General features: G+C 44.4%; 1 protein-coding gene and 1 pseudogene across 1 annotated transcript; both read right to left on the bottom strand.

Annotated features, from left to right (window-relative positions):
* Window positions 1–967: 967 nt before the first annotated feature.
* LOC148121900 (spermatogenesis-associated protein 31H1 pseudogene) lies at window positions 968–4,175 on the bottom strand (annotated as a pseudogene).
* A 641-nt stretch (window positions 4,176–4,816) lies between these two features.
* On the bottom strand, window positions 4,817–13,077 carry LOC148121899 (uncharacterized). The gene has a single exon (XM_087907364.1). The coding sequence runs from the start codon at window positions 12,986–12,988 to the stop codon at window positions 4,931–4,933; it is 8,058 nt and encodes a 2,685-aa protein (XP_087763490.1). The 5' UTR covers window positions 12,989–13,077; the 3' UTR covers window positions 4,817–4,930.
* Window positions 13,078–13,777: the final 700 nt, after the last annotated feature.

Here is a 13,777-nt window from a genome sequence, read left to right as displayed (position 1 = left end):
GAGATTGCAAAATGCTCACCTACATTTCCCATTGGCACCACCCTCCTTCTAGGCAGTACTGTCTATGGTCATATGATCAATCAGTTGAGTAATCATTAAGAAAGTAGAAGCATACACCTACTCTGCATTAGAACTTCCCTCTTTGGACTGTGACCCAAACCCACCCCGGTATCAACTAACCAGCAACATCCAGTTCATTATAGTATGAGCTCATGAGATGAATCTTCTTCACCATGCTAAAGGAAGATTAGTAAAGAAGCCCTTTTGTGGGCTGGAGAGATGGCTAAGTGGTTAAGGCCACTGATTGCTCTTCCAGAGGTTCCAGGTTCAATTCCAAGAACCCATGTGCAACTTACAACTATATGTAACTCTAAGATCTGATAGATACCGTCACATGAACATACATACAGGTAAAACACCTGTGCATATAAAATAAAATAAAATAAAAATAAAAGAAGAGGAGGAAGAGAAGGAAGAAAAAGGAAGAAGAATGAAGAGGAGCAGGAGGAGGAAGAAGGAGGAGAGGAAGAGGAAGAAGAAGGAGAAGGAAGCAGCAGTGGTTCCTTCAAGCAATGATGAGAGGGAATATATTTGTGGAAAGGAGAAAAACTAAAGAACTAACAATGACTGCAAGAGACATGGAAAGTAGGTACCACCCAATGCCACCAGACGGCAAGGGAAGAGGGAAACAAATGGGAAAGAACAACAGAAAGACACAAACCTAAGACTCCAGAAGGATCTGCTGCCATGGGTTCTTAACTCCCGCATACACCTGAGCTTCCCCATTCTCTTGAGAATCGTTTGCAGCCGCTCCCTCTTGCTGGGCTCATCTACCTCATCTCCTGCCTTCAAAATTGGTTGGAAAATAAAGAGTAATAAACATGATTTATGGAACAGAAAACAAAACAGCACTCCCCCACCTCACCCCCCCCACCAAAAAAAAAAGACAGAAAAATCAACAGTTGAACTATGAGCAATACTGATACCATGAAGTCCCAAGTTCCGATTGTTCTGAGAGATTGGTCTTGGTCTGGGAAAAATAACTTGCCTCGAGGGAGTGGTGAGACTCAAAAGTTCTTGTCTATGAATCACTCTGGGAGAATTTACTTGGCTCCCTGGAAACAGGCTCTTTCCTATCGCAAAGTATCCCGAGAGGAGACTCTGGCTTTCCTAAGACGGGAAACTGGGCCCCTGGACATGAGACAGGCACGTGCTGAGTGACTTCCTGGAATATATCACCGAGTTTTGAGTTTGTTTTTAGTCCCAATCTGGTACCAGAGTATTGCTGTATTATGGAGGATGTGGATCCACGTGTCCACATCTTTAAGGGCATTCTTTTCTCGTGACCGTGACATAGAATATGTCTCTGAATATAGCTTTTGACCACTGAAGTCTGTGAAATCATCCTTGGACCCCTCTCTAGTAGGCTCTGGGAAAATTCCATCAGTTCAGCTGGAACCCCAAATAAATTCTGAATAGATCGGCAGATATCCATAGTGGCTCCTTCTGTTAAAAACGGTTGAGAACAAATCTTCCTTTCCATAGTGGTTCCCAGAACATTCCCCAGCATTAGCATATTGGAGAGATACTTCCTGGGTAGTCGCTGCCTACAGACATGACTTTCCCAGATGTTCAGTTGTCTGCCCAGGAAAGAATGGATAGAGTTTCTTCGAGATCCTAATCCTGCCTGAAACTCTGAGGGTAGTAATCTCAGTGGATACAGAGAATAGCTATGCAGTGAATTCCCAAATTCTTCCATTTGCTTCTTTTCAGTTGATTCCTTAGTTAAGACATCCATTTCCCAGATCTCAGGATATAGGGATCCCACAGAGTTCCCTGTTTTATCAGAGGGAAGGACCAAGGGAAGAGCTGATGACCGTATTATTGTTCTTAATGATGTTGGGGTGCCCCGAGCGGCCTGGGAGGCAGGCGGAGGCTGCCGCCAGAGCAGTGCAGGTTCCCCGCAGCAGCAGAGCTGGTCCCACCATGTGGCTGGCTGGAAGAGTCAGGTGGGCGGGTGCGGCGGATAATAGTAAATAGACGTAAAGCTAAACATAGAAGTAAACATTTATTACTTAAAAAAGAGGGAGACAGAGAGACATAAAAACAGACATAGAGACACAGAAAAGACATGTGTTCACACGCCAAGAGAGAGGGACAAAAAAGAGAGTTAAGATGGTGAGGAGGGAGGTCAGAAGTGGCTGGGAGTGGGCGTGGTTAGCCCTTAAAGGGACCACAAAGGAATAACATTCCCGGATCCTTTTTATAATAAAAAGTAGAAGGTTAGACATTACAGTTTGAAGGAATTGGGGCGGTGAATTTTCAAGACTGTTTCCGGCTGATTTGTGGGCATCGTCTTTTTTTTGGGGGGGGGAGATCCGAGAGAAGGCTGGGTGCTGGTCACATTCTGGCATAGTTGGTCTCTGCTCCCGACAGGTGTTTGTGGCATGGAAATGTCTGTTGTCCCTTGTACCTGGTTAGGGTATTGGCAGAAGAGAAGGACAAAGATAAATTAAGAAAAAATTTTTAAGACCAGGGAATTGAGGGGCATGTATCTGACCTGTTTATGGTGGGTTCTTTAATTTGGCTCCCTGGAACTCATAAGAAAAATAGAAGTTTTAGACATATACATTGTATAATGGCTGTGACATATTTTTGTACAATGAAAAGTACTTTTATTTGTTGAGGCAACCTGGCAAAACCTCTTAGCTATCAGACTGTCAGAGATCTTTGAGAAGGATAAGATTTTACTCGAGTTACTGATTAAAAAAATGACAGAGAACTTACTTGGTTGGCACCCAGTGCTACTCTTTTGGGTCCTCCCTGGCTGCTGAAGGTTGCAGTTGACCTTTGCTGTTTAGTGCAGAGTCTGTCAGGCTTTAGAAGACCTTGTGGGCTAAGAAGTCTGTAGGAAGACAGGCTTACCTTACCCAGTCAGCTAGGCTGTTGATTCCAGTGGTTCTGTCCACGTCTGGAGGTCTTTAGTTTAGGTGAAAGGCAGTTTTTGCCCAATGGTCAGCGTTTGGCAGTCAAAGCGAACTGCAGATGGACGTTGTTCTGCAACTGCAGATGGATGTTGTTCTGTGACCGTTTGTCTTCTGTCTTCTTGGAGGAAACAGAGTGCTTGCTAGGAGCCAACCTGTCTCTTTTTGTTATGAAAAGTTTTTTAAATAATTAAATACTTAAATATCGCATTTCCCAGATATCTGAGCAGTTGAGGCTGTTTATTAAGCATAGCTGCAATATAGAATCTGTCTGGAAGGTTGGGTTTGAGTTTGACTGCTGGCTTTTAACATTTATAAGATTTATACTCGTAAAAAGACAAAAAGAAAGAAAAAAACTGTAACATTAAGATTAGTGGCCGAACTGACAATGGTAGAGAATAGCTTAATATTAAATATAAGAGAGCTAAAAGTACATACCTGTTTAAAATATGAGACTTATGATTTTGTAGTCTGAAATGAGATGTAATGAATAATTATTATACATAGAAAGATTGAACAGGAATTAGGCAAAGTGCATGTCTCTGATGGGCCCTATCAGAAGCGCGTCACTATGCAAAACACCTGTAACCAGAGTTAACGAGAGGATTTCAGTGAACACCGAGGAGGGGGAGGGAAAGGCAGGACATACATAAGAATGGAAGAGCTTGGTCATGTGACCTGGCTCTCAGTGAATCTAGCGATAAAGTCACCTGACCCCAATGAACATGGCGGCGGCCACGTGTTGCGGGGGGGGGGGGGGGGGAAGTTACAATTTTTGAGCTGTAAGGATTTTAAGCTTAATAAAGAGTGACCTAGAGGCGTGATCTGCCCTGTTGCTGAGCTGCCATGCCGAACCATAAGCCGCAGAGGGGAGCAAAAGACTGGAAGCGAAAAAACTGCACCATGTCATGACCGGAAGGAATTTTAAAAGCCGGGGGCCACCTGCCGTGGGCAGTTGTTATTTAGAATGTGAATCGTGAAAACCCACGCAAACAGACAATTTAAAGACGGATAGGTGTGGAGGATTTTAAGTAAGGCATATTTAGGCTGGAACGACTTGCTTTCCCAGGTCAAGACCGTGAAAAACCTGCAAAAACTGTGGCATCTCGAGCCTACAGCAGGAAGGGCTACCCATTTAGGTGAGATGCAAGCGAACATCAGGACATGTGTCCAGGCGTCCGAGGTACACATGTGGGATGCTGTTGGCTGAACCGGATCAGCCAATTCGACCGCGAGAAAGATAAGAAGGAAGAAAAGAATGAAATAAAGAGGAAGAGAACTGGGGGCCCCGGGTCCCCAGGTGCGGGAGTGCTGGGAGCTGGCCAGGCCAGTTGTCCCAGGCACGAGCTTAACAAAGAATGCAAGCCGTAATGAATGCCAGTGAAGGGGCGAAGAAGTCCCCGCCCCAGCCTAAAAACAGCGGGAAAACCGGCCAATCCCGGGTTAAAAGGCTCAGTTAAACTGGCTGGAGTGGGGAAACTCACGATTAGAAGCCGGTGTTATTTGTAGGAGTCATGGACAGGCAGACGGGACACATGGGTCGGTGTGGAGAAAGCCCTCAGGTTCCGATTCAATCCCAGAAATTGGGAGCTCAGAGTTCCGGATGAAACCTGAAGCTGGGACCCTGGCTGGGTAAATCTCTCGAGTCCGCGGCACCAATATTGTTCTTAATGATGTTGGGGTGCCTCGAGCGGCCTGCGAGCCAGGCAGAGGCTGCTGCCAGAGCAGTACAGGTTCCCCGGGGAAGCGGCTGAGCTGGTCCTGCCATGCGGCCCGGGAGAGTCAGGCGGGCGGGTGCGGTGGATAATAGTAAATAGACGTAAGACTAGACATAGAGGTAAACATTTATTAATTAAAGGAGAGAAAGAAAGGCAGAAATAGAAAAGAGAACAGAGAGAAGAAAACACGTGTGCACACGCCAGGAGAGAGGGACAGAAGAGAAAGAGTTAAGATGGTGACGAGGGAGGTAAGCAGTAGCTGGGAGTGGGCGTGGTTAGCCACAAAGGAATAACACGTATAATAGTGTCTGTATAGGATTTTGGAGACTGCAAAATGCCAGCATTAAAGTTCTTCATATTCAAGGCTCTTGGCACTTCTGGCATTCCAGAACCCTGAAGGGGCCCTAATTCGGTTGTTTTGACAGAGCTTGAAATAAATGGGATTGGAGGGCTGCTTATGAACCTAGAGAAGTAATTCTCTGATTGTAACTTTTCTGATGTTATCGTTTCCAAATCTCTATTCTGGCACACCCGTCCTTGGTTCAAATCCATTTCCAGTACTTTAGGAGATTCTCTTTTGATTCCTACAGATTTTCCAGCCTGAAGCCTTTGCTTGTGAGGTAATACTGGAGGTTCCTCAAGTGGAGATGTTTGCTGTAAGATTAATTCTGTAAAATTCTCTTGAATATTTGCCCTTCGAGTTTGTTCTATAGGTTTTATCTTGTCTTGAAGATGTGGTCTTGAGAGTAAATTCAAAGAATCCTTTACTTTAATTCTTGATCTTGTGGCAACTCCTATTGGTTCTACAGCCTGGGGACTTGGTCCTGGTGCCAGTTCTTCAGATTTCACAATCAGAAGCAGTGGCTTGGGACGCAATATAGTCTTTATCACTTGAAAGCCTGATAATTCTATCGTTTCTAAAATCTGATGTGTTGGCTCTGTGATTAATTTCTTAGATTGCACATTTTGTAGCCAAAGTCTTGGAGCAAACTCTGAAACTATCACATCACACAGTCTGGGAGTCAAATCAACATATTTTGACCCTTGAGAGGTCGGCTCCGGTATCATCACTGACTCTATAACTTGAAGTGGTGGTCCAGGAATCACTGTCACAGATTCAGAAACTCGAGGAACTTGAAGCCGTGTCTTTGCAGATTCTGTCACTTGATCGAGTGGCTTTGGGCTGATCCTTAGAAAGTTTATCATTTGATCCAGTGATTCTATTGGAGTTACACTTTCTTTTCCAATGCTTGCATTCTGGGGCTTTATTAGACTCCTTACTACCTCTTCTGTCTGACATTCCTCAAACGCCAGCTTGACAGAGGCTGTATTTCCCACAACTTGATTGGTTGGCTGGGCGGCCAACTCTGAGAATTCTTCCCTTTGCAGCCATAGCTTAGATTCGGGAATCTGAGGTCCTGGTGTTATCCCTGGAGCAGAATCTGGAACATGGTAGAATGGCCTTGGTGGCGGTACTACAGATTGTTCCCTTGGGGATCTTTTCTCAGAGCTCAGCACCACAGGTCCTAAGCCTTGAGGATATGGCCTTGGTGATTTTTCTGCACATTCAGACCTGTGGCACGGAGCAAACTCTGAAGAGTTCCCTCTCTGAGACTGTGACCCTGGTTTCACATGCATAGCTCTAACTGTTTGAAAACAAGGTCCTGGTGAAAATGCCTCACTTCTTAAGTCCTGCAGACCACAGCCAGATGTCAGATTTACAGAGTTCGTACAAAGCAATGACTGTTTGTTCAACTCTGGAAACATTCTATCTTCAGGCAGTGGTGTTGGTAAAACTTTCACAGAGTCCACACCAGTTGACTGAGGCTTCAAAGTCAACATGGGTTGTGCAGTTTGCTGCCGTGACTCAAATTGATTCTTCGAAAGTGGGATCTCTTGAAAATTTGCCCCTTCCATTAAGTTAGATGGCTTCACACCTTGAAAAGGGAGTCCAGGGTTCAATAGAACAGATATTGGACACTGAGATTCTGATCCAGGGGCCCATTCAAAGGACTTCATGTTTTGCAACTGTGGCCCTGAACTAAGCTTCACTAAATTTATGGGTTGTAATTTTAATCCTGTATTCAATTCAGAAAAATTCACACATTGTTCCTGTGGCCTGGGGTTGTATTCTACAGGTGCTATACCTGCAAGATTTGACCCTGGAGTTAATTCAAGCTTTAAATCTTGCAAGTGCTGTCCTGCGTTAACTGTTACAGGCATCTCTCTTTGAATTCCTGTCCCTGGGTTCAACTCAGAAAACTTCATACCTTGAAGTTTAGCAGCTTCGAAATGTGGCCCAGGGTTGTATCCCATAGAATCTGCAGACTGTGATTCTTGTCTTCGAGTACATGCAGAAAAATTCACATTTTGCAAATGTGTTTGGACACTGCACCAAACAGAATTTACACACATAATTTGTGGTGCTGGAAATGTTATACCTGAATGCGTACCTTGAAGAAGTGGCCCAAGATTATTCCTATTAGAATGTTCACACTGAGGGTTTTGCCCTGGAGTGCATGCAGAAGACTTCACACCTTGCAAATGTGCTTTAGGATTGCACTCAGTGGAATTCATACATGGAGGACTTGGCTCCGGGGTGCATGCAGAAGAATTCACACACGAAGGACTTGGCTCTGGGGTGCATACAGAAGAATTCACACACGAAGGACTTGGTCCTGGGGTGCATACGGAAGAATTTACACACAGAGGATTTGACACTGAAGTGCATGCAGAAGAATTTACATCTTGCAAATTTGGCTCATGATTGTACCCAGTAGAAGCCACACATTGCAATTTTGGTCCTAAAATACACACAGAATTCATTCCATGAAAATGTGGCCCAAGATTGCTCCCAGAATTTATACATTGAGGGTCTGGCTCGGGAATGCATGCAGAGAAATTTGTGTTTTGCAAATATGGTCCAGGTTTATATTCACTGGAATTTGTATACTGAGAATTTGCATTGGGAGTACATGTAGAATTCACATCTTCCAAATGTGATCCAAGGCAGAATTCCTTAGATGTTATGCCTTGAAGGTCTAGATCAGGGTGCAACTTATATGATTGTACATTTTGTGTTCCCGTCTTGGATGTCATGATATTTTTACAGTGAATCTGTGGCACTGGACTCGAGTCACAGAATGTCCTACCTTGCAACTCATGTTTGAATTCCAGAGATGACTCATCTGGCAGCTTGGACTCTGTGCACACCTCAGGAACTTTTATCTCTTGCAACTGTTGCTCTGAAGTGAATTCCGTAGACTTCAGGTCTTGAACCTTTGTACATACTTCTGATGACTTGATATGTTGCAAATGTGGCTCATGACTGAAGACTACCGGTTTTACACTTTGAAGCTGTTGCTTTTGATTTAATTTGTGAAACTTCCCGTCTTGCTTCAGGTTTCTGGCACTGAGTTCAGAAGGTACCACACAATAGATTGTTGAGTCCGAGTCCTCCTCAGCGAATCCCACAACCTGCAATTCTGCACCATGATTGATCCCCATATCCTTCGCTGCTTGGACATTTGTAGGCTCGGGTTGCACGCCTTTCAACTTTGATCCAGGCTTGACTGCCTCAGGTTCCATACCTTGAAGATATAATTCTGGGGTTAACATGGATCCTTTCCCGTCCTGGAACTGAGGGGTTTTCAGCTGCAAAATCTTCCTGTCAAGTGCCTTGCAGAAAGTCCGCCTAAGAGATTTTACATCCTGCCACAGTGACTGGGCCTCAAAGCCCATGGGTTTCTCTCCTTGAAGCATGTTCTCTGAAAATACTTCATAAGTCTTCATACCCTGCAAGTATGGGCAAGAACTGACCTTTGTAGGTCCTGCATCTTCATGCTTTATCCCCAGAACTGACTGAGAAGATTTCTCATCTGGTAACTGAGGGCCCAAGTTGAACTCCACAGAGTCCCCACTTGGAGACTTTGACTCCACAGTCAAAGATTCCATACCTTGGAGCTTTTTCCCATGAGCCAACTCAGATGGCTTTTTATTTTGTGGCTGTGGTCCTGAATTAAGGTCCATTGCTTTTACACCTTGGGATTTTATATGTGTTGCCAGCTCGGAAGATTTTATACTTGCAACGTGATGTTCCATAGAGTTTACACCTTGAAGTTTCATATCCAAGATCTGCTCAGGATATTTAAAATCTTGTAAAGGGGGTGCTGAGTCCAGCTCTATTGATTTTGTGCCCAAAAACATCTTCCTTGGGATGAAATCAGGTTTCTTACCTTGTAACTTTGAAGTAGGTTTGCTTTCTACCAATCGCACACCATGAACCCTCTTCTCTGTAAGGACTTCAGACGGCATACCTTGTAATTGTGGTCCAGGAGTAAAGCCCATAGCTTTGACATCTTGGACCTTTATACCCATGATTGTCCTTGAATATTTCAGATCTTGTAACTGTGGGCCTGATTCACAGTCTTCCATCTCCATTTCTTGGGACTTTGTCCTCAGAACTGAATTGAATTTTGTACCTTGCCACTGTGACCCATGTTTACAGTCTAGCTGGACACTTTGATTGGCAAATGGCTTACCTTGACTTGACGTGATACATTTCATATTTTGGGACTCTGTTTCAGGTGTCAAGTCAGAACATTCTGCACTTTGCCACTGGGGCCCAGAGTTGATCTCAGATTGAGGTTGTGTTCCTGGGGGTGACCCTAAGAGTTTCACTTCTTGTGGTTGCATTCCAGGCTTCAATCCAGGAGAGCCTGTGCCTTCTAAGTGAAACCTGGGTTTGGATGGGAATTTTATATTGTTAATCTTTGACCTTAAGTGTGGGTCACCTCCTTTCATACTTCTAAACTGGAGCTCCGATTTAAAATCAATAGTTTTGAACCCGTGAGACTGTTGTTCCGGGGTTGACCCTGAAGGTTGTTTACTTTGTAACTTCGACCCTGTAGTAGTTAACTCACTAGAAGTCTTCACGTTTCTTAGTTGTGCCAAAGGGTTTAACTCTTTAGCCGTGACATCTTCAGATTGTAACCTAAGATTCAGTGTAGATTTCTTAGCTTTATAGTCAGACACTGGGATCCACTGAACAGATTTCGTATTTTCAAGCTGTAATCCACGGTGTAATGCCACACTTTTTACACACTCAGACTGTGGTTCTGATCCGTGGTGTAATGCCACACTTTTTACACCCTCAGCCTGTGGCTCTGAGTTTTCCCCTTCTTGTAACTCTGGTTCTGGCGATGCCTCGGGGGTTTTTATGTGCTGTACTTTTGGCTCAATGTTAAAATCCACAGATTTATTCCCTGGAAGTTTTGGCCCTACAGTCGTTTCAGGTGGTTTCACACCTCCCAACTGTATGGATGGTTTCTGTTCTGTAGATTTGACGCCTTGAGATTGTGACCCACGATTTAACCCTAAACACTTCACACCACGGAACTCAGGTCCTGGTATCCACTGAATGGATCTAACACTTCCAACTGGTGAATCTTGGTTTTGAGGCTGTGGTTCTGAAGTGGATGTGACATTTTCTCCTTTCTGTAACTCTGGTTCTGGGGACAATTCAGGTGTCTTTATATGGTGTACTTGTGATTCAAGGTTAAAACCCACAGATTTTTCTCCTTGAAGTTTTGGCCTTACAGTCGTCTCTGATGGCTTCACACCTCCCAACTGTATGAACGGTTTCCGTCCTGTGGGTTTGACACCTTGAGATTGTAACCCATGATTTAATCCTAAAAACTTTACACTGTGGAACTCAGGTCCTGGTATCCACTGGATGGATCTTACACTTCCAGCTGGTGGATCTTTGTTTTGATCCACAGTTTTGATTCCTTGAGGTTGTGGCTCTGATGTAAAGTCAAAAGTTTTTTTCTGAAGCCCTAGTGCTAACGGAGAGGTTTTTACTTGCTCTGACTGTGGCTCAAGATGAAACCCTACAGATTTTTCTTCTTGAATTATTTTAGACCTGACAGTCAATTCAGGGGGCCTCACACCCCTCCATTGTGTAGACGGCTTCAATTCTGTAGGTCTGGTACTTTGAGATTGCAACCTAAAGTCTGGCCCTACCCATTTCTCACTTGGAAACTTAGATATTGGTATCCATCGGACGGATTTTGTACTTCCAATCTGTGGCTCTGTGAGCACCGAGACTTTCACCTGGTGCCCCTGTGGCCCTGGAGTCACCTGGCATGGTTTCATACTTGGCACCTGTGATTCATCTAGGACCTCTTCAGGTTTTACACTGTGAACAACTGGTTCAGGAGTCAATTCAAATGATGGTATATCTTTAAATTGTACTTTAAATTTGATCTCTTTGGGTTTTTTATCTGCAGGTTTGGCTTCTTGACCTGACTTCATGGACAACACATCTTCTGACTGAAAATGTTTGCTCAGCTGGTCTAAAATCCCACCTTTCCACTCGGGTGATCTTACAGTTATCTGGTCATCCTGTCCAGGCTTGGGAGTTAAATAAATGGGTGCCATTCCTCGACACGGTTGTGTTGAGATTAAATTCACAATTTTTTCTCCTGGGATTCCTTGTGTTTTGGCTATATTCACAGGTTTTAGACTTTGTGGCTTCAAATATGAGATAATCACATGTTTCCTATCCTGCATTTGTGACTGTGAAGTCAGTTCTTTGGGTTTTATACCTTGTAGTTGAGGCCCTTGCAACACCTCCATAAACTCATCTTGAAACCGTACCCCTGGTACAAAAGTCACAGGACTCTCTTCTTGCTTCTTGGGTTCAAGTTTCAAACCCATGGCCTTTACATCTTGAGCATGTGTGTCACGGGCCAGTCCCACAGTCTTCCAATCTTGAATTGGAACGGTAGAAGTCAGAACATCTGGCTGCGCTGTCAGTGGGGTCAGATTTTGAGTTTGGATCAAAGCCCTAGGTTCTGTAACATGTGGCTGTCCTGGTGGAATTATCTGCATGGAATCCACAGTTTGCTGTGCCACTGGAGTTGCTTTTGTATAATCAATGGCTTTAGGAAGTTCACTGGAGCTAATTTCCAATATATTTTCATGTGTTGGACCAGGAGTAATCCCAATGTGTTTTATGGCTTGATTCTGTGACCCCAAGGTCATGTTCGATGTTCCCATGACTTTATGCTGAGGCTGGGGAATCACTTCCACAGTTCCCAGAACTGATTGCTGTAGCCCTAGACTCCTATCTTCTGGTCGTATGGCTTGGTGGCCATGCAATGTATCCACCTTCGCCGATTCCATAACTTGGCATTCTGGCTTTGGGGCTATTCCTGCTGGTTCTATGACATGTGGGTGTAATTCATTCACCATCCCCATGGAATCCATGATGTGAAGCAAGGTCACAGGAGTTACCTTCATATTATCTGTGACTTGACTCAGTCTTGAGGCCATACTCTTTGATTCTGTAGCTGGATGCGGAAGAATTTTTACTATTTTTGGTTCAATTACTTGATCTGATGGCCCAGGAGTTATACTCGCTGTTTCTGCTTGATTTGATGGCTGCGGGGGAAACCCCATGTCGTCTCTCACCTGTGCGTGTGATTTTGAGATCATTCCCATCAAGCCCATAACCTGAAGCAATGCCTCTGTAGTGACCTTTACACTGTCCGTGGCTGAGCACGGTACCTGGGCTGTCAGTTCCACTTCAGTTACTTGTGCCCTTTGTAGTTGAATCCTTTGAAGACCTAGGACCCTCTGATCTATATTCAGCTCTAACACATGCTTTGGATCCTTTTTCAGTACAGTGTTTTCTTCCTGAACTATGTTAATGGGAGATGGAGTGCCCATTGATATAACTAAAGGGTTGTATCTAAGAACCTGGTGGTCATTCTCAGCCTGTAACTGCTTGTTTGAGGTAAGCGGCTCTGCCACTTCTGTCCTTCTTAATTCAGAATTCACCCCAATGTTTACATGGACATGAAACGATGGAACATCTGGAGATCGGTTGGTATTTTGCTCAGCACTCTGAGGGATGAGTTTAGGTAACTGAGTTTTGGGGAGCCCTTGTTCAGGGACTCCTTGTACAACCATCAAATTATTGAGTATTTCCCAGGATTTCTTCACGGGCAGAGGCATCACTTGTGCCAGCAAAGTAGAAACCTTCTGAGATATGTGTCCTTCCAGTTCTCCTCTGACTAAAGGAGAGAGCTGAAAAGTAGGCAGGGATGAGCCCTGGCTTCTGGGAGTGGATGTGGACGGTTCCTTTTGGGAGAAAGCAGGTAAACTATGGCTCCGGAATTTCCACGTTGCTCCTTCAGGAAAGATTGGAAGATAAGACAGGTTCGAGCTGTCGTTGGATGATACAGAGGACATACTGGAGTCAGAAGAACTGTTTCCCATCTTACAGTAGCAAGAAGGTGGGATAGCCTCCCGACCCACAATGTCAGAGACAGAGGAGGAAGATAAATCTTGGGACTCTTGTAAACTCATTTCCATAAATGTAGACCTGACAAAAAGAAATGTTTTCATTTTCTTTGGAATCAGTAGGCACAAAATCAGTAAAAAGAGAGAGAGTGGTTGTTTCAATTCCAAAACACTTTTGGTCTAACACTTTGGTTGCGTTTACAAACATCAGTTGTTTGTGTAAAGAATCCCTCCACCAAGAGCAAAATGTGTGAGTCAGTCAGTAAAGTACATGCTATTCAAAGAGAGAAGCTGAGTTCCATCCCCAGGACCCACATGAAAATAAAGGGACAAAGTGGGTCCCCTGGGGCTCACTGGACAGCCAAGGCTAATTAGTGAGTCCGAGTGAGAGGCATTATCTCAAAAATCCAGGTGGATGGCTCCGCAGAAATGACACCCAAGTTTTGCAGACACGCAGACACACACACACACACACGCACACACACAACCTGTGCTTGCCATTAAGCCAGAAGACCTGTGTTCGATCCCTAAGAACCACATGTTAGAAGGAAAGCACTGACTCCTGTGGCTTGTCTGCTGACCACCATGTACATGATGTGGTACACATGTGCACACATGCACAAAAATACACACACACACATATGTACATACACTGTGGGGCCTAGAGAGATGTCTCAGCAGTTAAGAGTAGCGTCTGCTCTTCTAGAGGACCCAAGTTTGCTTACCAACACCCACATGGTAGTCTACAAACATTTGTAACTCCAG

This window comes from Myodes glareolus, chromosome 6, assembly GCF_982192425.1.
Source record: "Myodes glareolus chromosome 6, mMyoGla1.1, whole genome shotgun sequence".
Lineage (NCBI taxonomy): Eukaryota > Metazoa > Chordata > Mammalia > Rodentia > Cricetidae > Myodes > Myodes glareolus.
This window is presented reverse-complemented; position numbering and strand designations above follow the sequence as displayed.